This window comes from Hemiscyllium ocellatum, chromosome 7, assembly GCF_020745735.1.
Source record: "Hemiscyllium ocellatum isolate sHemOce1 chromosome 7, sHemOce1.pat.X.cur, whole genome shotgun sequence".
Lineage (NCBI taxonomy): Eukaryota > Metazoa > Chordata > Chondrichthyes > Orectolobiformes > Hemiscylliidae > Hemiscyllium > Hemiscyllium ocellatum.
Genome location: NC_083407.1, coordinates 113562140 through 113586717, shown reverse-complemented (window position 1 = coordinate 113586717; position 24578 = coordinate 113562140). Strand labels below are relative to the sequence as shown.

Genomic DNA, 24578 nt, shown 5'->3' with positions numbered 1-24578 from the left:
TCACGATTTGTGAATCGATTCACGCTGACCCTAATTTTTTCTTATTTTAAAGGTAGATGTGAAGTGCCATGTTCCAGATGTGATGCAACTAGGTCAAACTGTTCAATGTTAAGCAAAACACAATCCATTTAAACACTACAGTTAAAATACAAACAAAAGAAGAATTTAGAATAACTTTAATGGAAAATGTAACTGAATAACAGATACAGTACCTATTACTAATTAACTGTTTCAACATAGTAACATCCCATAAACATACCCTTTGGCTCAAGTTAAATCCAGAAAAAATTCTCACATGCAGTTCTCCATTCCAGGAGGAAAATATCAAGAGAAAATTCAGAGAAAGTAACAGCTAGGAGACATTCATTGAAGTTTCCAACTCTTTTTAGACCCCAACGGCTTCTGATGTTACTCAGAAATCCCGATCTGTGACAGCTGGCCACACCCATTCAGGCTGTTTTGTTAAAAAGGAACCCCAGGCCTCCTAGGCTATTTATACAAGTGAAAGTGAGGACTGCAGATGCTGGAGATCAGAGCTGAAAATGTGTTGCTGGAAAAGCGCAGCAGGTCAGGCAGCATCCAAGGAGCAGGAGAATTGATGTTTCGGGCACAAGCCCTTCTTCAGGAATGAGGAAAGTGTGTCCAGCAGGCTAAGATAAAAGGTAGGGAGGAACAACTTGGGGGAGGGGCTTTGGAAATGCGATAGGTGGAAGGAGGTCAAGGTGAGGGTGATAGGCCAGAGTGGGGGTGGTGGCGGAGAGGTCAGGAAGAAGATTGCAGGTTAGGAAGGTGGTGCTGAGTTCAAGGGATTTGACTGAGACAAGGTGGGGGGAGGGGAAATTAGGAAACTGGAGAAATCTAGGTTCATCCCTTGTGGTTGGAGGGTTCCTAGGCGGAAGATGAGGCGCTCTTCCTCCAACCGTTGTGTTGCCATGGTCTGACGATGGAGGAGTCCAATGACCTGCATGTCTTTGGTGGAGTGGGAGGGGGAGTTGAAGTGTTGAGCCACGGGGTGGTTGGGTTGGTTGGTGTGGGTGTCCAAGAGGTGTTCCCTGAAACATTCCGCAAGTAGGCAGTCTGTCTCCCCAATATAGAGGAGGCCACATCGGCTGCAGCGGATACAGTAAATGATGTGTTTGAAGGTGCAGGTGAATTTGTGGCGGATATGGAAGGATCCCTTGGGGCCTTGGAGGGAAGCAAAGGGGGAGGTGTGGGTGCACGTTTGGCATTTCTTGCGGTTGCAGGGGAAGGTGCCGGGAGTGGAGGTTGGGTTGGTGGTTGACGAGGGAGTCACGGAGGGAGAGATCTTTTCGGAATGCTGATAGGGGAGGGGGGAGAAATATATCTCTGGTGTTGGGGTCTGTTTGGAGGTGGCGGAAATGATACGATGTATGTGGAGGTTGGTGGGGTTGTAGGTGAGGACCAGTGGGGTTCTGTCCTGGTGGCGATTGAAGGGCCGGGGTTCAAGGGCGGAGGAGCGGGAAGTGGAGGAGATGTGGTGGAGGGCATCGTCGATCACGTCTGGGGGGGAAATTGGGGTCTTTGAAGAAGGAGTAAAAAATGAGGTCTGCAGATGCTGGAGATCACAGCTGAAAATGTGTTGCTGGTCAAAGCACAGCAGGCCAGGCAGCATCTCAGGAATAGGGAATTCGACGTTTCGAGCATAAGCCCTTCATAAGCCCTTCATCTTTGAAGAAGGAGGCCATTTGGGTTGTACGGTATTGGAACTGGTCCTCTTGGGAGCAGATGCTGTGGAGACGAAGGAATTGGGAAGTGGGAGGATTGGAAAGAGACGTTGTTCAGGGTGAGAACCAGTTCAGTCAGTCGAAGGAGGGTGTCAGTGGAAGGGTACTGGTTGGTACGGTGGGAAAGGAAGAAGCGGAGGACTTTGAGTCCTTCGTGATGGGGGATGGAGGTGTACAGGGACTGGATGTCCATCGTGAAGATAAGGCGTTGGGGACCGGGGAAGCGAAAATCAGGGAGGAGGTGGCGGGCATGGGTGGTGTCCCGAACGTAGGTGGGGAGTTCTTGGACTAAGGGGGACAGAACCATGTCGAGATATGCAGAGATGAGTTCAGTGGGGCAGGAGCAGGCTGAGACAATGGGTCGGCCGGGGCAGTCAGGTTTGTGGATTTTCGGCAGGAGGTAGAAACGGGCAGTGCGGGGTTGTGGGACTATGAGGTTGGAGGCGGTGGATGGGAGATCCTCTGAGGTGATGAGGTTATGGATGGTCTGGGAGATGAAGGTTTGGTGGTGGGAGGTGGGGTCATGGTCAAGGGGGCAGTAGGAGGAGGTGTCCGTGAGCTGGCATTTAGCCTCAGCGGTGTAAACGTCGGTGCGGCAAACTACTACCACGCCTCCCTTGTCTGTCGGTTTGATAGTGAGGTTGGGGTTGGAGCGGAGGGAGTGGAGGGCTGCACGTTCCGAGGGTGAGATGTTGGAGTGGGTGAGAGGGGTGGAGAGGTTGAGGCGGTTAATGTCGCAGCAGCAGTTGGCTATGAAGAGATCGAGGGCGGGTTAGAGGCCAGCACGGGGTGTCCAGGTGGATAGGGTGTGTTGGAGGCGGGAGAAGGGGTCGTCAGAGGGTGGGCGAGAATCCTGGTTGAAGAAGTAGGTGCGAGGCGAAGGCGGCGGAAGAATTGTTCGATGTCTTGCCGCGTGTTGAACTCGTTAATCCGAGAGCGTAGGGGAATGAAGGCGAGGCCTCTCCTGAGGACTGATCTTTCATCGTCAGAGAGGGGGAGGTCCTATTTATACAAGTGGTCTAGTAGCCAGCTCAGATCCTCTGCCTTACAACCTCTCCTCAAAAATAAACAGGACAAACTAACTCTTAAAGTGACAGAATCATAGAATTCCTACAGTGTGGAAACAGGCCATTTGGTCCAACAAGTCTATACTGACCCTTTTGAAGAATATCCCTCCCAGACCCATTCCCTACCCCTATCTTCACAATAGTTATGGTCCCAACACTGATCACAGATACCATCCTGATAAATACCCCCTTATCCCCACTCTCTGTCTTGTGCCAGTCAACCCATCCTCTGTCCTTGTCAGCATCTTGCCCCGAACACTATCAACTTTTACCTTATTCAGCAGCCTCCTGTGTGGCACCTTGTCAAAGGCTTTCTGGAAATCCAAATAAATCATAACCACTGATTTTCCTTTGTCTACCTTGCTTGTTACCTCCTCAAAGACTCCTAACAAATTTATCAGGCAAGATCGCCCGTTGTCAAAGCCATGCTGACTCAGTGCTATTTTACCATGCACTTTCAACTACTCCACAACCTTATCCTAAATGATGCTCCCTAAAATCTTACCAATGACTGAATTCAGGCTAACCCAGCCTACAACTTCCAGCATCTGCCTCCCTCCCTCAACATCATCCTCAACACTATGAGCTCTTGTGTTGTGTACGAACCTTTCAAGTGGTACCTTATCAAATACCATTTGAAAACCTAAATACACTAAATCTACTGGGCCCCTTTTATCCAACCTGCTTGTTACACTTTGAAAGAACTTGACTAAATGTTCCAAATGTAATTTCCCTTTTATAAAATTATGTTGACTCTGCCCATTTAATTTTCTCAATATCCCACTGTAATCTCCTTAATATTAAATTCCAGCATTTTCACTGTGACAGATTTTAGACTGACAGGCCTGTAGTTTTGCTGTTCTCTCTCATCTTTCGCTCTTGAATAGAGGTGTTACACTTGTACTTTCTAACCACTGGGACATTTTTTCAGAATCATGGGCATTTTGGAAGTTTGTAACCAATGGTCTTTGGATGTAGACCATCAGGTCCAGGGAACGAGCCATTCCTTAATCTCTAGTTTACCAAGTATTAGTATACCAGTTATCAATGTGTACCAGTTACCATTGTGCATCAGGTTATGAGGTGTACCACTTTATATTGTGTAGCATTTAATATTATGTGCTTGATTTCTATTCTTTGTATTCAGATAGTGAGCATTGCTGGGCACTCCCATCTTTGAAATCTGAAGAAGAGTTACTGGACTCAAAACATTAACTCTGTTCTCTCTTGACAGATGTTACCAGAGCTGCTTAGTTTCTCCAGCTATTTCTGTTTCTCTTTTGAAATCTAGCTGCTGGGTTACGTTACGTAATAAATGCTACTCTAGATGAAGTCAAAAAGCACACAACACCAGGTTATAGTCCATCAGGTTTAATTGAAAGCACCGTAGCTTTCGGAGCGACACTCCTTCATCAGGTGATAGTGGAGGACTCAATCCTAACACAGAATTTATAGCAAAAATTTACAGTGTGGTGTAACTGAAATTATACATTGAAAAATTGATTGTCTGATAAGCCTTTCATCTGTTAGAATACAGTGATAGTTTCACTTCTTTCATGTGTAAATCACAAAACCTTTTTTTAAAAAGTTGCATTCTCGGGTTAGCTGTTAACAATGGTGATAGCTAGACAATATGTTGAAGGTGTTGGCCCCCTGTGTTCTCTGTCTATGCCATGATGTTTAGATTGATTCTAATCTAAACAGTGAGATAACAGAGTTTTACATAAATTCATACAGTTTTTGAGCTCAGATTTTGACATGAATGCGTGCAGTTTTTGAGCAAAGTACAATGTAACCCTGGAAGTACAAATTCACCCCACAAAATATATGTGTGCATGTGGGTCTTTGTCTGTCTGTGTGTGTCAGTATGGGTTGGGGGTTGTGAATGTGAGAAAGTGTATATGTGTGTGTGTGCAGTGAGTGCAGAGTGTCTTAAGTCTGTGAGGGGGTGCGTGTGGGAGTGTGTGTGTCTGTAAGGATGTGTGTGGGTGTCTGTATGCGCGTCTGTGTGTATGTGTGCCCATATGTATGTGTGTATAGGAGCGCCTGTGTGTGTGTGTGAGTGTGTGTGTGTGTAGGAGTATCTGTGTGTGTATAGTGCATGGTGGTCACCTGTAATGTGATATGAACCCAAGGTCCCGGTTGAGGCCCTCCCTATAGGTACCAAACTTAGCAATCAGCAGGTACTCATGTGACTCAGCCAACGTTGTCTATCTTATATGTTGCAAGCAAGGATGCCCGGAGGCATGGTACATTGGGGAAACCAAGCAAAGGCTACGACAACGGATGAATGGGCACCGCACAACAATCAACAGATAGGAGGGTTCCCTCCCAGTTGGGGAACACTTCCATGGTCCAGGACATTCAGCCTAGGACTTTCGGGTGACCATCCTCCAAGGTGGACTTCGGGACAGGCAGCAGAGGAAAGTGGCCGAGCAGAGGCTGAATAGCTAAGTTCGGTACCCATAGGGAGGGCCTCAACCAGGACCTTGGGTTCATATCACATTACAGGTGACCACCATTGCACTATACACACACACAGATACTCCTACACACAAACACTCTCACACACACACACAGGCACTCTTATACACACATATACACGGACACACAGACGTGCACACGGACAACCACACACACACTCCCACACTCTCACATGCACCCCCTCACAGACTTAAGACACTCTGCACTCACTGCACACACACACACACACACTTACACTTTCTCACACTCACAACCCCCAACCCAGACAAACACACATAGACAGACAAAGACCCACATGCACACATATATTTTGTGGGGTGAATTTGTACTTCCAGGGTTACATTGTACTTTCCTCAAAAACTGCATGCATTCATGTCAAAATCTGAGCTCAAAAACTTCATGAATGTATGTAAAACTCCATTATCTCACTTTTTAGATTAGAATCAATCTAAACATCATAGACAGAGAACACAGGGGGCCAACACCTTCAACATATTGTCTAGCTATCACCATTGTTAACAGCTAACCCGTGAACGCAACTTTTTTAAAAAAAAGGTTTTGTGATTTACACATGAAAGAAGTGAAACTATCACTGTATTCTAACAGATGAAAGGCTTAACAGACAATCAATTTTTCAATGTATAATTTCAGTTACACCACACTGTAAATTTTTGCTATAAATTCTGTGTTAGGATTGAGTCCTCCACTATCACCTGATGAAGGAGTGTTGCTCCGAAAGTTAGTGTGCTTCCAATTGGTTATAACCTGGTGTTGTGTGATTTTTTAACTTTGTAAACCCCAGTCCAACACCGGCATCTCCAAATCATGACTCTAGATGAAAGTTACAAATACTTGGCTCCAGCGTGGATTACACCTTTTCCCACCCTATCTCTTGCAAAAATGCCACCCCATATTCCCAATTCCTCCGCCTCCGCTGTATCTGCTCCCAGGAGGACAAGTTACACCATAGAACACACCAGATGGCCTTCTTCTTTAGAGACCGCAATTTCCCTTCCCACGTGGTTAAAGATGCCCTCCAACGCATCTCTTCCACATCCCGCACCTCCGCCCTCAGACCACACCCCTCCAACCGTAACAAGGACAGAACGCCCCTGGTGCTCACCTTTCACCCTACCAACCTTCGCATAAACCAAATCATCTGCCGACATTTCCGCCACCTCCAAAAAGACCCCACCACCAGGGATATATTTCCCTCCCCACCCCTTTCCGTCTTCCACAAAGACCGTTCCCTCTGTGACTACCTGGTCAGGTCCACGCCCCCCCTATGACCCACCCTCCCATCCTGGCACTTTCCTCTGCCACCGCAGGAACTGTAAAACCTGTGCCCACACCTCCTCCCTCACCTCTATTCAAGGCCCTAAAGGAGCCTTCCACATCCATCAAAGTTTTACCTGCACATCCACTAATATCATTTATTGTATCCATTGCTCCCGATGCGGTCTCCTCTACATTGGGGAGACTGGGCACCTCCTAGCAGAGTACTTTAGGGAACATCTCTGAGACACCCGCACCAATCAACCACACCACCCTGTGGCCCAACATTTCAACTCCCCCTCCCACTCTGCCGAGGACATGGAGGTCCTGGGCCTCCTTCACCGCTGCTCCCTCATCACCAGACGCCTGGAGGAAGAACGCCTCAGCTTCCGCCTCGGAACGCTTCAACCCCAGGGCATCAATGTGGACTTCAACAGCTTCCTCATTTCCCCTTTCCCTACCTCATCCTAGCTTCAAACTTCCAGTTCAGCACTGTCCCCATGACTTGTCCGGACTTGTCCGACCTGCCTAGTTCCTTTTCCACCTATCCACTCCACCCTCTCCTCCCTGACCTGTCACCTTCATCTCCTCCCCCGCTCACCCATTGTACTCTATGCTACTCTCTCCCCACCCCACCCTCCTCTAGCTTATCTCTCCATGCTTCCAGCTCACTGCCTTTATTCTTGATGAAGGGCTTTTGCCCGAAACGTCGATTTCGCTGCTCGTTGGATGCTGCCTGAACTGCTGTGCTCTTCCAGCACCACTCATCCAGAATCTGGTTTCCAGCATCTGCAGTCATTGTTTTTACCTTCTGTTCTCCACAGCCTAGATACCTGAGGAATGACATTGTGTACTGTTTATCTCTGTGTGTTATGCCAGCTTTTTGTGTCACATTGTATTGTCTATGTGTTATCAGCATGTTAGCTTTATGTACTTGTTGGATATATGTACCAGAATAGAATTACATAGCAGTTTGAAATTCCTACAGATTACCATTGCATATAAGTTAGTGTTGTTTACTACTTAGTGTGTACTATCTAGTATATCATTTAGCACCAATGTTTATACAAACTTTGAGAGAAAACATTGAATATTTTCAAGGAGGAGTTAAATATAGATCTTTAAAGCTGAAGGGATTAAAGGGTTTGAGGAGAATGAGTTGAATGATCAGCTGTGATCATATTGAATGGTGGAGCAGGCTCAAAGGACCAAATGGGCTCCTCCTGCTCCTATTTTCTATGTTTCTATGCCACACTATGAGCGAAATAGGAATCTCTAGTTGATGCCTCATCTCTTGATTTTTTTTCAAGGGCATTGGGATGAATTATGGCAGTACTGACTGATAATATCAAACTGGACCACTCGTGGTGGTGAGCTCAGGGTGGATGGTGGCAAAGCTGTCAGGTTGGCTGCTTGCTCAAGTTCGGAGCTGCAGGGACTGAGATCCAGTGGATTCACTCTGGTGTGTTTGATCACTTCGCAGATTCTTGGGAGGTGCCTTTTGAGGAGATCTCGGAGCTGCAGTGGCTGGGGAGCGGAGCCCAAGGAGCTGTGTTTTTGGGGAAATTCCGAGGTGAAGATGTGGCCATTAAGAAAGTGCGGGAACAGAAGGAAACAGACATCAAACACCTGAGGAAATTGAGACATCCCAATATCATCGCATTCAAGTATGGCTTACATCCACTACGTTGGGTTGGGGGGGATGGGAGACATGCACATTCCCAACTGAGCTTTACAAATAAACATCCTGAGGATATTGGAATTGATGGGCAGAAAATGACCTTTAACCTCTGACTTTTGGGTTGGAATCTAACGCGCACTGATGAGATGAGACTGTACTGGGGCTGTTGGACTGAGGGAATGTTGTCAAGTGTAATTGCATTCTCTCATTGCAGTTCCTACCTTAGTAGGAAGGAAGTACACCAAACTGGGACAATTAACAAAGGCACTTATAGCAAACTGGCCATCTGAATGAAAGGTGATGTGTCACTGAGTGGGACTGAACACAAGACCTTATATCAGAAGCGTGTCATTGTGACAGTCTTTGGAGAGTTTACTCTGTATATAACCCCGTTCTGTACCTGTCCTGGAAGCGTTTGATGAGGACAATTTAGAGAGAGCTTTAATCATGATCTAACCCTGTGCTGTCCCTTGTCCTGGCAGTGTATGATGAGAACTGTGTTGAGGTAACTTTTGATGGAAACAGAGCCAAGAGGTCTTTACTTTCAGTTTACATTTAGTTTAAAACAGTAGAGGAGGCTTTACATTGTATGTAACCCTGTGCTGTACCTTTCCTGGGAGTGTTTGGTGGAGACAATGTCAAGGGAGCTTTACGTTTCATTTACTTGTAGTTTAAAAGTATGGGGAGAGCTTTACGTTCCATTTAAAGGAGTGGAGGGAGTTTTACTAAATATTGAACCCCATGCTGTCCCTGTCCTGAAAGTGTTTGATGGGAGCAGCTTAGAGGCAGCTGTACTTGCAGTTCAAGAGTGGGGGAAACTTCACTCTGTATCTAACCCTGTGCTGTCCCTATCCTGGGAGTGTTTGATGGAGGACAGTTAGAGGGAGCTATACTCTGTATCTCATCTTGTGCTGAACCATATGTCATGTACAGGGTGGGTAGTGTGGATGAACAAGAGAGATTTGGGCAATATGAATCGTTATCCAAAGTTTACAGCTGACCTGAGATTCTCAATCATGTCGATTTGAGCTGGTCATTGTCAAGAAACTAATCTGAAGCATCTGGTTCGCAGTGTCCTGTATGCCAAAATGATGAATTTTCCTTTCTCACTAGGGGCGTGTGTACCCAGGCACCATGTTACTGTATTATTATGGAGTATTGTGCCCATGGCCAGTTGTATGAGGTTCTACGAGCAGGCCGTAAGATCACACCACGACTGTTGGTGGATTGGTCCTCAGGAATAGCCAGTGGAATGAACTATCTACATTTACACAAGATCATCCACCGAGACCTCAAATCACCTAAGTGAGTAAAAGGTGTTTACTCTCGACACATGTATGTATGTCTGCACGTACACATGTATATAACAGCATGTACATCCATGCCCATTGTGAAAAGTAACTGTCTACATAAAATTAATCTAGGCATTGGAATAATTAAGGTAGAGTCACCATAGTCTTACCAGGGTATGGGGCTACTCTGATTAGAGAGAGAGACGACTTGGTGTTGGTTTAACCAGAGGGTCACTACTCAAGCGAAGGGAGAAGTTGAGGAGGAGAATCCTTCCTGGTAACCTCAGCTGGTGTGGGAGTTGAATCCATGCTGTTGTTGCATCACAAACCTGCCATCCAGCCAACTGAGCCAACCTGACTCCCCGCTCACTGGAATGACTGGCTAACCTGGCCTACAAAGATTGGTGTCAACATTTATTCTATTTGGCCTCTGCTCGATTACAGGTCCTGGGCTTGTTGTTCAGCCGATGCTTCATCCTGAGCCTTTTTGTGGGTTTTTCCATCAGTGCTGGTTTAGTACCAGCTTTCACTCTCCGGAGTTGGCTGAAGAGAACTGAACAAGGCCAGGGAATTGAACAGGCACTGTCATTGTCCTTCTGAACTCCAGGCCAGGCACACAACCATAATGGCGGAGGAGAAGCTTGTTCAGCCCATTGTGAATTGAATTGATTTATTGTCACATATACCGAGGCATAGTGAAAAGCTTTGTTTTGTGAGCAATACAGGCAGACCTCCCCAAAACACTAAAAATAAAGAACCCTGCTTACCAGCACTTGCCTACAACACTTCAAATGCATGTCCAAGTGGTTTTTAAAGGTGCTGAGGGGTCTCCTCCTGCCTTTCAGGCAATGCATTTTTGATCCCCATCACCCTCTGTGTGTAATCCTTCTCTTCATCTCCTCCTCGAATCCTTTTGTCAATTTCTATATGTGAAGACGAATTAGTTCATTCTATCCACTCACTCTGGGCCCCTCATAATTTTACGCACCCAACTCCATTGAATTTTCTCTCAGCTTCCTCTGTTTCAAAGAACGATGCAGAACCTACTCAACTTTCCAACTGGGTTTAATCTTCCCCATTCCTCATAGTGTTCTCAGAGATCTCCTCATTAAATGCTTGAGTGTGATCCCATCATCCGTGTGAGGGCCAGAACTGTATTACCAAGCAAGGGCAAGCCCAAAAGCCATGAAATGGCTGAAGGCCAACCTGGCTAGGCAGCGGTATCATCTTCACCTCATCCCTGGGTGGTCTGTCCCCAGCTTGAAATCCAGGGTGTGTTTACCCGAAAGCTAGCTGTGTCCAAATCAAGGCGTAACGCACTTTCAGCATGACCTCCTTTATATTCCAGGCTTCAGTAACAATGGGTGTCATCCATATGCCCTCTTCATCGCCTTATTTACCTCTCCTGTGACCTTCAGGAATTATGGGATAGGCATTCCAAAGCTGCTCTGCTCCTCTGCAGTTCTCTGTATCTGACAATATAATGTCCTGCCCTTTCCTCCTTGCTAAGTGCACAACCTTACACTTCTCTGAACAGAATTCCATTTGCCACTTTTCTGCCCAGTTGAATAATCTTTGAATATCATTTCTGCATTTCCTTCAATGCTACGCCAGTTCGTGGCACCTACAATTCATTCTAAACCATTGAGGTAGCACAATAAGTAAAGGACTTAGACCTCTGCAAAACTCCACCTCAGGGTGGCATGGCGGCTTAGTGGTTTGCACTGCTGCCTCACAGCGCCAGGGACCTGGGTTTGATTCCAGCCTCAGGAGACTCTGTCTGTGTGGAGTTTGCACATTCTCCCCGTGTCTGCGTGGGTTTCCTCCAGGTGCTCTGGTTTCCTCCCACAGTCCAAAGATGTGGAGGCCAGGTGAATTGGCCATACTAAATTGCCCGTAGTGTTCAGGGATGTGTACGTTAGGTGAATTAGTCAAGGGTAAATGTAAAGTTATAGGGTAGGGGTATGGGTCTGGGTGGGTTACTCTTTGGAAGATCGGTGTGGACTTGTTAGGCCAAATGGCCTATTTCCACACTGTAGGGAATCTATGATAAATAGTCTTCATTTACAAATCTTGACCTCTAGTTTCCCTTGGGTTCTATTCTTGCCCCCAAACCCCACTGCCATTTCTCAGCTACATGCTATCCCCTCAGCAGCATTAACAGAAAGCAGAATATTAGGTTTTTATATGAATACTGACAATTGCCAGCTCTATCTCACTATTGCCTCTCTCGACTCCTCCATTGTCATAAGAACATGAGAACTAGGAGCAGGATTAGGTAATTCAGCCCCTCAGGCCTCTTCTCCCATTCAGTACGATCACGTTGATCTCATCTCGGCCTCAATTTCAATTTCCTCCCCACCCCGTTATCCCTTTAACCCATTACTAATTAAAAATCTATTTCCTCCTTAGATTTACTCAATATCCCAGCATCCACCACATTCTGAGGTAATGAATTCCACAGATTCATGACCTTCTGAGGGAAGTAATTTCCCCTCACCTGTTTTAAATCTGTTGTGTCTTATCCTAAAACCATGACCTCTCATTCTAGATTGCTGACATGATGACCTCTCCATGACTACTTCGTCAATTCTCTTTAGCATCTTATGTACCTCAATTAGATCTCCTCTCATCCTACAAATTTCCAGTGAGTATAGGACAAAACTGCTCAATCTCTCCTCATAAAACACGCCTTTCATTCTCTGAAGTTAATCCGGTGAACCTGTCACTAAATTATCAGGCTGTTTATCTGACATCCAATACTGGAAAAGCAGAAATTTCCTCTGACTGAATAACTGGGAAACTAAAGCCAATTACACTGTTCCTTAGCTAGCATCTTCTTCCCTCCCCCAGCAACTCTCCAAGTTTGCTACCTTGCTGTCACTTCTGATGCTGGGGCGACACTCTGTCACGTTTCTGTTCTATCTTTAACACCGTCTGTTAAAGACTCCGAGTTTGAACCGGACTTTCCTGGCACTGTTCGTGCCTCCGCTCATCTGTTGTTGAACAGCCACACCAAGGAAATTGTTACCTCGGGGATTTGACTGTTCTCCTGGCTGACCTCTCACATTCTCCTCACTCGAAATTCTTAAAGTTCTGCAACCCTAGTCCTCACCTGCCTCACCTTCACCCATTGCTGCTGTGCTCTCTCACCTACCCAGATTCCCAGATAAGCAACAGTCTTGCTTGAGTCCTTGTGTTCCGATCCCCTTTGTTGTCTTATATTCCTCGCCCTCCCTGTAATCTTCTACTGCCCTCACGCCACAACCCCCTCTTGAGATAGCTGCATTGATCTGATTCTGGTTTCCTGGGCATCACCAATTTAAATTACTCCATTTACCCATTGAGTTCTGAAGCTCTGGAATGTCCTCACTAAACCTCCCCAACTCTCAAACCTCATTCTCCTTGTGTAAGAATGATGGACTGTCACTTTAAGAGTCTGATCATGTGATGGTGGCGATGTCATTATAATCAATGCACTGACCAATAAAGGCAAGCATACTAAATGCCTTTTTCACTATCCTATCTACTTGTGACTCAACTTTCAAGGAACTATGAACCTGCACTCCAAGATCTTGTTGTTCAGCAACACTCCCCAGGACCTTACCATTAAGTGTGTAAGTCCTGCCTGGATTTCCAAAATGCAGCACCTCACATTTATCTAAATTAAACTCCCATGTGCCAATCCTCAGCCCATTAGCCCATCTGATCAAGATCCCACAGCACTCTGAGGTAACCTCCTTTGCTGTCCACTACACCTCCAATTTTGTTGTCATCTGCAAACTTACTAACTATATCTCCTATGTTCATATCTAAATCATTTATATAAAAAGCAGTGGACCCAGCACCGATTCTTGTGGCACACCGCTGGTCACAGGCCTCCAGTCTGAAAAACAACCTCCACCACCAACCTCTGTCTGCTACCGTCGAGCCAGTTCTGTATCCAGATGGCTAGTTCTCCCCGTATTCCATGTGATCTTTAGATCACTCCTCTTTATTACTTCTTCATAAAACTCAAATCAAATTAGTGAGGTGTGATTTCCCACACATAAAGCCATCTTGACTATCCTTAATCAGTCCTTGCCTTTCCAAATACATGTACATCCTGTCCCTCAAGATTCCCTCCAACAACTTGCCCATCACTGATGTCAGGCTCACTGGTCTATGATTCCCTGGCTTTTCCTTACCATCTTTCTTAAATAATGGCACCACATTGGCAAACCTCCAGTCTTCCAGCATTTCACACCTATCGATGATACAAATATCTCAGCAAGGGGCCCAGCAATCACTTCCCTAGCTTCCCACTGAGTTCCAGGGTACACCTGATCAGGTCCTGGGGATTTATCCACCATTATGTGTTTTAAAACATCCAGCACCTCTGTAATACGGACATTTTTCAAAATGTTGCAATTTAATTCCCAATGTTCTCTGTCCTTCTCCACAGTAAACACTGATGCAAAATACTTGTTTGTATCTCCCCCATGTCCTGAGGTTCCACACAGAGGCTGCCTTGCTGACCTTACAGCCCTATTGTCTCCCTTTTGTTCTTAATGTATTTGTAAAATCCCTTTGGATTCTCCTTAACTTTATTTCCCAAAGCTATCTCATCTCCTTTTTGTCCTCCTGATTTCCCTCTTAAGTATACTGCTACAGCCTTTATACTCTTCTCGAGATTCACTCGATCTCTGTTGTCTACACCTCATATATGCTTCCTTCTTATTCTTAATCAAAACCTTCATTTCTCTAATCATTCCAGCATTCACTACACCTACCAGCCTTGTCTTTCACTCTACAGGAACATACTGTCTCTGAACTCTCATTATCTCACTTTTGAAGGCTTTCCATTTTCTAAATATCCCTTAACCTACGAACATCCACCCTCAATCAACTTTTGAAAGTTCTTGCCTAATACCATCAAAATTGGCCTTCTCCCAATTTAGAACTTTAATTTTTGAACCTGGTCTATCCTTTTCCTTCACTATTTTAAAAGTAATAGAATTACGATCACTGGCCCCAAAGTGCTCCCCCACCGCCACCTCAATCACCTACCCTGCCTTATTTCCCAATTGCAGGTCAAATTTTGTACCTTCTCAGGTAGATACACTCACAAACTGAATCAGAAAATTTTGCTGTAAGCACTTAACAAGTTCCTCTCCATCTAAATCCTTAACGCTATGACTGTCCCAGTCTATGTCCGGAAAATTAAAATCCCATTCTATAACCACTCTACCACTCTATTATTCTCACAGATAACTGAGATCTCCTGACTATTTTGTTTCTCAGTTTCCCATTGATTATTGGAAGGTCTATAGTACAATCCCAACAAGATGCTCATCCCTTTTTTAATTCTTAGTTCCACCCAAATAACTTGCCTGGATGCACTCCCAGGAATTTCCTCCCTAACTACAGCTGTAATGTTATCCCTCATCAAAAATGCCACTCCCCCACTTCTCTTACTCTCCGCCGCCCCCCCCCCCCCTGCTTTCCACAGGGAAGAGGTGCAGAAGAAGCTCATCACATGCTGCACCCTGAAGGAACACTGGTGTATTACTAAGAAAACTTCTCCTTTGAAATCTCAGTTTTTCAACTGTTCATTTAGCTATCTCCCTTGTTACCTCCTTATGTGCCTCAATATATCCATGCTTTGTGTTATAACTCTCCTATGAAGCTCCTCCAGCCACTTCATTCCAGTGTGGACACTATGTCAATGCAGAAAATGTGTTGCTGGTCAAAGCACAGCAGGCCAGGCAGCATCTCAGGAATAGAGAATTCGACGTTTCGAGCATAAGCCCTTCATCAGGAATGAGAGAGAGTAGCCAAGCAGGCTAAGATAAAAGGTAGGGAGGAGGGACTTGGGGGAGGGGCGATGGGGGTGGGATAGGTGGAAGGAGGTCAAGGTGAGGGTGATAGGCCGGAGTGGGGTGGGGGCGGAGAGGTCAGGAAGAAGATTGCAGGTTAGGAGGGCGGTGCTGAGTTGAGGGAACCGACTGAGACAAGGTGGGGGGAGGGGAAATGAGGAAACTGGAGAAATCTGAATTCAAACCTTGTGGTTGGAGGGTTCCCAGGCGGAAGATGAGGCGCTCCTCCTCCAGCCGTCGTGTTGTTATGTTCTGCCGGTGGAGGAGTCCAAGGACCTGCATGTCCTCGGTGGAGTGGGAGGGAGAGTTAAAGTGTTGAGCCACGGGGTGGTTGGGTTGGTTGGTCCAGGCGTCCCTGAGGTGTTCTCTGAAGCGTTCCGCAAGTAAGCGGCCTGTCTCACCAATATAGAGGAGGCCACATCGGGTGCAGCGGATGCAATAGATGATGTGTGTGGAGGTACAGGTGAACTTGTGGCGGATATGGAAGGATCCCCTCCAAGGCCCCAAGGGATCCTTCTGGAAACAATTTGCCATTCCTCTCTGATCCTAAGAACTTTTACTTTTTTCATCCATTGGTCAAGTGTGGCCTGTTCAATAGCCTTGCATCAAATGTCTTGCCGCCTTGTTGTCAAAAAACTTCCAATGCATTAGTCAGACGTGACCATCCCTTAATCCATGCTGCACAATCCTTATTCATTCCTGTCTCCTTAAAAGATGGTCGCTCAGAACTTTTCCTAATAATTTGTCCATCATCAAGATTAGATTGACCGACCTTCCCTTCCTCCCTTTTTAAATAATGGTACACAAAAGACAGCTCTCCATTCCATCAGAACTGGACAACAATGGTTGGAGCCTTTACTACTTAGAGTCTCCGTTTAGGTTTCCCTTGATTTTATGTTGTCCATATATTTTTATGTTCTCATTGTTTTCCTAATTTCCTCGCCCTTGCACTTTCTATTCTCCTCTGGTTTATGTACAGTATTAACTTCTCAGTTTCTGAGAACAGCTTTAATTTAACCTCAATCTGCTCTATTTGTTGTTTGACCTCCAGCTTCAGGAGTTCCCTACTTTTTTTGGTTGCTCTGAGCCTTCAGTATCTCGTCATTAATGCCTCCCACTGTCCTGACACTTCAATGTTCCAGTCACTCTGGCCAATAACACCTCAGTTTGGTTAAGGTGGCCTTTCACCAGCTTTACTCTTGGTCAGTCTTTGTCCTTTTTCATAACGACCCCAAATTTGACTGAGTTCTGACCTTGACTATGTACTTGCTCTTCCATCTCATCCCTGTTTGTTTGTTTTAGCAGTCTAATGTTGGACGCACCCAACAGTATGACAGCCCTGTTTCTGCTCTTCACTTCACTGCAATCCACATCGCCAGATTAAATGATCTATCTGGCATATCATTCCTCTTCATTGCTGTCATGTTTTTGTAATCCAGTATTTCAATCTGCCTGCTCTCTGCTGTCTGAAAACCTTGTGAATGGGAATGTCGAGATGATCTTCATGCCCTTTAGATTGCAGTCTTAATTTCTGTAGTAGCCATGGCACCTTGTTTACAGCCTTGAGTGACTGTCTGTGTGGAGTTTATGCATCCTCACTGTGTCTGCGTGGGTTTCCTCCGGGTGCTCCGGTTTCCTCCCACAGTCCAAAGATGTGTAGGTTAAGTGAATTGGCCATGCTAAATTGCCCGTAGTGTTCACGGATGCGTCAGTTAGGGGCAAATGTAGGGGAATAGGTTTGGGTGGGATACAGAGGCTCGGTGTGGACTTGTTGGGCCCTAGGGCCTGTTTCCACACTGTAGGGATTCTATGTTCTATATGTGCTTTCCTTGAGATGTAGGAGCAGCAGTACACCATTCAGCCTGTCAAGTCTCTACTCCCCCATTCAATGAAATCTTGGCTGATGATAATCTTCAACTTCACTCTGTGCCTTTTCCCCATAACCCCTGATTTCCTTACTGATTAAAAACTTGTCTGTCTCAGCCTTGAACATACCTAATGACCTAGCCTCAGCAGCCCTCTGTGGTGAAATAAATTTCACAGATTCACTATTCTCTGAGAAAAGAAATTCCTCCTCATAGAACATAGAACATAGAACATAGAAGGATACAGCGCAGTACAGGCCCTTCGGCCCTCGATGTTGCGCCGACCGAGTCCTACCTAACCTATACTAGCCCAATAACTTCCAAATGCCTATCCAATGCCCGCTTAAATGAACATAAAGAAGGAGAGTTCACCACTGATACGGGCAGGGCATTCCATGAACTCACAACCCGCTGTGTGAAGAATCTACCCCTAACATCTGTCCTATACCTACCACCCCTTAATTTAAAGCTATGTCCCCTAGTAACACCTGACTCCATTATCGGTAAAAGGTTCTTAGTATCTACCCTATCTAAACCCCTAATCATCTTATACACTTCTATCAGATCTCCCCTAAACCTTCTCTTCTCCAATGAGAACAGCCCCAAGTGCCTCAGCCTTTCCTCATAAGATTTTCCTACCATTCCAGGCAACATCCTGGTAAACCTCCTCTGCACTCGTTCTAAAGCTTCCACATCCTTCCTATAGTATGGCGACCAAAACTGCACACAATACTCCAGATGAGGCCTCACCAGAGTCTTATACAACTGCAACATGACCTCAGGACTCCGGAACTCAATTCCTCTGCCAATAAAGCCCAGTACACCATATGCCTTCCTCACAGCACTATTTACCTGGGTGGCAACTTTCAGAGATCTGTGTACATAGACACCAAGATCCCTCTGCTCATCCACACTACCAAGTAGCCTACCATTAGCCCAGTAATCCATCATCTTGTTATTCCTACCAAAGTGAACGACTTCGCACTTAGCTACATTGAATTCCATTTGCCACATTTCCGCCCAGCTCTGCAACTTATCTATATCCCGCTGTAACCTACCACTTCCTTCCTCACTATCCACAACTCCACCGACTTTTGTGTCATCCGCAAACTTGCTTACCCAGCTTTCAAGTCCTTCCTCTAGATCATTTATAAAGATAACAAAAAGCAATGGTCCCAAAACAGATCCTTGTGGTACACCGCTAGTAACTGCGCTCCAAGATGAACATAATCCATCAACTACTACCCTCTGTCTCCTTCCAGCCAGCCAATTCCTAATCCAAACCTCTAATGTATCCTCAATGCCATACCTCCGAAGTTTTAGCATTAGCCTACCATGGGGAACCTTATCGAACGCCTTACTAAAATCCATATACACAACATCTACTGCTTTACCCTCATCCACTTCCTTAGTCACCTTCTCAAAGAACTCAACAAGGTTTGTGAGGCACGACCTGCCCTTCACAAAACCATGCTGGCTATCCCTGATCACGTTATTCCTACCCAGATGTTCATAAATCTTATCCCTTACCATTCTCTCTAAGACTTTGCCCACCACTGAAGTCAGACTCACTGGCCTATAGTTACTAGGGCTATCCCTACTCCCTTTCTTGAACAATGGGACCACATTCGCTATCCTCCAGTCCTCTGGTACTATTCCCGTTGACAATGACGACATAAAAATCCAGGCCAATGGCTCTGCTATCTCCTCCCTAGCTTCCCATAGGATCCTGGGGTAAATGCCATCAGGCCCAGGAGACTTATCTATATTCATCCTTTCCAATATTCCCAAAACCTCTTCCCTGCATATTTCCAGGGCATCCATTCTAATTATTTGTGATTCCATATTCACATCAGCAACAGTGTCCTGTTCCTGAGTGAATACTGATGAAAAGTACTGATTTAATGTCTCTCCAATCTCCTCCGCCTCCACACACAACTTCCCACTACTATCCTTGACTGGACCGATACCTACCCTAGTCATCCTTTTATTCTTGACATACCTATAGAAAGCCTTTGGGTTTTCCCTAATCCTACCAGCTAAAGACTTTTCATGTCCCCTTCTCGCTTCTCTTAGCTCCCTCTTTAGCTCCTTCCTGGCTACCTTATAACTCTCAATCGCCCCTACTGAACCTTCACGCCTCATCTTTACATATGCCGCCTTCTTCCCTTTCACAAGGGACTCCAATTCCTTACTAAACCACGGCTGCCTCACAAGGCCCTTTACACCATGCCTGACTGGTACATACCTATCGAGGACACGCAGTAGCTGCTCCTTGAACAATCCCCACATCTCATCTCGTTGTTCAATGGGCAAGCCCTCACATGGATGATTGAACTCTAGTCTGAGAGTCCCCGACAAGAGGAAACAACCCTTCCACATCTACCAGATCAAGTCCCCAAAGAATCCTGTAGGTTTCAGTAAGATCACCTCTCACTCTTCCATATTGTAACAAGTATAGGACTCCTCACAGCCTCAGCTTACCTTGTCTTTTCCAGTTGGTCCCTTACCTTCAACTCCACAGAGGCATGCATGAATACATGAACACCAGTGGGCGCACAAATATGTGAATACAAGCACAATATGCAGATATGTGTGCAAAATACCAAAACTGTCCATAAGCAGATACACACAGGAGCATGTATGTGCAAATACCTCAAATGTACATGCATAGGCTGGCATTGAATCAAATACTGAGAATGTTTATATATGGAATAACATATCCAAGGAGTGAGTTAAAGGCTACATTGTAAATACAGGGATTTAGACAGGTTAAGGAACTGTGCAAGAATGTGAGCAATGAAATACAATGTTGAAAAATGTGAAGTTATCCATTTTGGTGGGGAAAGATAGAAATCCAGAGTGTTTCTGTAATGGTGAGAGGTTGGAAAGGGTTAATGTCCAAAGAGACCTGGATGTCCTTGTTCACCAATCCCAGAAAGTCAACATGCAGATGGAGCAAGCAATTAGGAATCCAAATGGGATATTGACCCGTATCGCAAGAGGAGCTGTTAAGTGTGCCTATAGTTATATAAAGCTTTAGTGAGACTGCAGCTGTGGTGCTGTCCTTCTTATCTAAAGATGGATATACTTGCCACAAAGGGAATGCAGCAGAGATTCACGAGGCTGATTCCTGGGTTGGTGGGACTGACTTCTGAGGAGAGATTGAGGAGACGGGATATTCCCGACAGTTTAGAAGAATGAGAGGGGATTTTGATTAAACATGCACAATTTTTACAGGATGGACAGGGTAGAAGCAGGAAGAATGTTTCTCCTGTCTGGGGATGGGTTCAAGAACCAAAGGAACAAAATAAGATTTGAATCATTTAAGACTGAGACAAAGGGGAATTTTCTTCACTCAGAGGGTGGTGAAAGTTTGGAATTCTCCATCTCAGAGGCTGTGAGGGCTCAGTCCTTGAGACTTGAGAAAGTTAGCAATCTGTGTTTTTCCCTTATCATAGGGCAATATAAACGATTAATTGCTTCCCAGAGATTTAAGATATCCATAGTAAAGACATGGGATGGGGAAATGAAGGTAGAAGATTATCCCATGATTTCTTTGAATGGGCTAGAGGGACTAAATGCCTTCTCATCCCTCAATTTCCTATGTTCTCCCACATGTAGCTCCATTATCCCTTTCCCTAGTGAAATCCATATATGTATGGATGCCAACAGATCTTTTACCCTCACTAAACCCCCCCCCCCAATTGTGCCCACATTAAAAAGTTGTCTCGACTGCTACGTTATAGTGGGCGTTTGCAGGGTGCCAGTTGGCGTGAGGGTTGGGAGATTACTCAGCTGCTGGGATTGGAGGGTCTGAGTTACAAGAAGCAGCTGGATAGGTTGGGACTTTTTTCACTGTAGCGTAGGGGGTTGAGGGGTGACCTTACAGAGGTCAGCAAAGTCATGAGGGGTGTAAATAAGGTGAATAGCTAAGATCTTTTCCCTGGGATGGGGGAGTTCAAAACTAGGGGGCATATTTTTAAGGTGAGGAGAAATATTTAAAAAGGTTCTGAGGGCAACTTTTCACCGAGGGTGGTTCATATGTGGTATCAACTGCCAGAGGAAGTGGTAGATGCAGGTACAGTTAGAACATTTAAAAGACATTTGGACAGGTACATGAATAGGAAAAATTTATGGGTCAAACTCAGGCAAGTTTTGGAACCTTGGTAGACGTGGACGAGTTGGATCGAAGGGTCTATTTTCGTGCTGTACGATTCTAGGATGGGTAAGTGGGCAGGGTAGAGGCAGGATTGAGGGTGGTGGTGCTGACTGACAGCTCGGTTTTAGCAGGTCACTTGGTTTAAGGCCCCTGGTCCCTTTCCTCTCCTGTTTCAGCGTCCTGGTTACCCATGACGACACTGTGAAGATCTCTGACTTTGGCACCTCCAAGGAGCTGAGCGACAAAAGCACCAAGATGTCCTTCGCCGGCACTGTGGCCTGGATGGCACCTGAAGTGATTCGCAATGAGCCTGTGTCTGAAAAAGTGGACATCTGGTGAGTGAGTGAAGTGTGTGGGGGGATTTTAGGCTGGCAACCAAAGGTGGTCTGGTAGCACAGTGCTTAGCTCTAGTGCCTTAGAGTACCAGGGACCGGGTTCAATTCCAGCCTTGGATGATTGTGTGGAGCTTACATGTTTTCCCTGTGTCTGTGAGGATTTCTGTTGGGTGCTCCAGTTTCCTCCCACAGTCAAAAGAGGTACAGGTCAGGTGGATTGGCCATGTTAAATTGCCCTGTAATGTCCAGGGATGTGCAGGTAAGTCAGATTAGCCATGCGAAATGTGGGGTTATGGAGGGAAGAGTCTGTGAGGGATGCTCTTTGAAGGGTCAGTGCAGACTTGTCAGACTGAATAGCCTCTATCTACTGTGTAGAGATTCTGTGATTCTATCCTATAACCTGATACGGCGAATGGGGAGTTAAGTTGTAAAAACTAGCTCCCATCTGATGACCAACTACAAAAAGAAAGTTAGCAGTCTGTGTTTGTTCCCCTATTATGGGGCAATATAAAATGTTGTGGTTCTGTTCGCCGAGCTGGAAGTTTTTGCTGCAAACGTTTCGTTCCCTGGCTAGGGAACATCATCAGTGCTATTGGAGCCTCCTGTGAAGCGCTGCTTTGATGTTTCTTCTTATATAGTGGTTTGTTCTTATATACCGGAAGAAACATCAAAGCAGCGCTTCACAGGAGGCTCCAATAGCACTGATGATGTTCCCTAGCCAGGGAACGAAACGTTTGCAGCAAAAACTTCCAGCTCGGTGAACAGAACCACAACAACGGACACCCGAGCTACAAATCTTCAACCAGACTTTAAGCAATATAAAATATTAAAGTTGGATGTAGCTGGCAAGGCAATTTGTCCATTCCTATCTGCCCCTCGCACATGGAATTATCAGGAATACAGATAATGTTCTGAGGACCAAGTTCAAATCTCATCATGGAATTTGAATTTAATAAAAAGAAATCTGAAATTAAATATCTGGCTGACACATGACTCCAGACCCACAGCAATATGGTAGACCCTTAGCCACTGGCTTAGCCAGTGATGCCCACATCTCTGTGGCTTTCCAGGGCAAATCCAGTCAATCTCATTGGAGTCACACCTCCTTTCCTAGAGGATGTTAGTGAACAAGATGGATTTTGACATCCAACCATGATTTCTGAGATTGGCATATAATTTCAGACAATTTTTTTAAGTAGGTGCCCTGTTAGGATTTGAAACACTGTCCCTCCATCATTAGCCTGGACCTCTGGAATACTGTTAGAAGTCATATGACACCAGGTTATAATCCAACAGGTTTATTTGAAATCACAAGCTTTCATAGTGCTGCCCTTTCATCAGATGAAGAGAAGTGATCCCAGTCCAACCCAGCACCTCCATACTCTGGAATACTAGTCCAGTGATAGTGCCACCACACGACCACCTCCCCAGTTCTATTCTTGTGTACAAATGGGAGGAGGTGGAATTCATTTCCCCAGTTAATTAATTGTAGCAGAAAGTAAATATGTCTATGCCCAGGATGATTTGGATCAGGAGATATAGCAATGTGAGCAGGCGATGACTGACTGTCATGTCAGTGTTACCTCCTCGAAATCTGTGCAGATCTTAGTGTTAGAGTGTCACGTGTTCCGCTGCTTGTGTCCCCTGTCTGGTGCAGGTCGTTTGGGGTAGTGTTGTGGGAACTACTGACTGGAGAGGTGCCCTACAAGGACGTCGATTCTTCTGCTATCATCTGGGGAGTGGGCAGTAATAGCCTGCACCTACCTGTCCCATCCACCTGTCCCGATGGCTTCAAGATCCTCATGAAGCAAACCTGGTGAGTGATTTTCCCCCTCCTTCCCCCACCCCCACCCTATCCCTGAGGCTGAGGGTCAACGTTTGCATACAGGGAGTCAGCCAACAGAATAGTAACCCTGTTCTGGTGCCATTCCTCATGAGAGTGTTTGGGTAATAGGGAAGGGGCGAAGGAGGAGCGGGAAAGAGAAAAAGAGGGTTGAAGAGAACAAGAGAGGAATAAGGAAAGAAAGAGCTGGGTGAGGATGAAGGAATGCACCCAGGCTGGAGAAGTGGGAAGAGAGAGAAAAGGAGCTGGCAAAGGATGGGGATTGGTGTGGGGGGGAGAAGAGAAACTGAGTTGGAGAAGGGGAGAGAGAAATATTGGGGGGAGGAAAGAGAGGGGGGGAGCCATTATGTGGTGGGGAAGGAGTTTGTGTGTGTGTGACAGAGAGAGAGAGAAAGTGTCAGAATTCTAGGTGGAGAGAGAGGGTGAGGGAGGAAAAGAAAGAGAAAACAAACTTGCTTAAGTTGGGGAGAAAGAGAGTGCTCAGGATAGAGGGAGAGACAGAGCGCGCTATGGGTTACACTGGGTAAGAAGGGGACATGAGAGAAGGAGAACACCACAGTAGAGTAAGAGCTGTTTCTCAGCTCCTGGGTTTTGACAGGGCTCCAGATTGTGCGGTATGGGCTGGAGTTGATGGAGACTGGTAGAACAGCCCTTCTGTAACTGAGTGGCATGGGGAGAATACAGGAGCTTCAGGAACTTCACTGGGGGAGGACAGAATATTGTGTGAGGCAGTCTCCTCCTTCACAGAACTGGGCTGGACTCCTATGCAATGCAGGGTATGGGTGAACTGAGATTAGGGGGGCATTGATACAATTCTAATGGTGCCCAGTGGACCTGCCCCAGATTCTCCTGGGGATTACATGCTGCCTGCTATTGCTGTTTGAACAGAGCCAAGCTGTACTCTCACTGCAGTCGAGATTGTAGGGAGATGGGTACTTGGAGCTGACTGGCACACTGCTGTGTCATTGTAT

General features: G+C 45.8%; 1 protein-coding gene across 1 annotated transcript in view; it reads left to right on the top strand.

Annotated features, from left to right (window-relative positions):
• LOC132817670 (mitogen-activated protein kinase kinase kinase 13-like) overlaps positions 1–24578 on the top strand; it is a 67863-nt gene that overhangs the window by 17514 nt on the left and 25771 nt on the right. Inside the window, exons 2-5 of the mRNA XM_060828169.1 lie at positions 8055–8238; positions 9366–9557; positions 21606–21764; positions 23422–23580. Of these exons, the coding sequence (XP_060684152.1) occupies positions 8055–8238; positions 9366–9557; positions 21606–21764; positions 23422–23580 (694 nt within the window). The remainder of the gene's footprint in view (positions 1–8054; positions 8239–9365; positions 9558–21605; positions 21765–23421; positions 23581–24578) is intronic.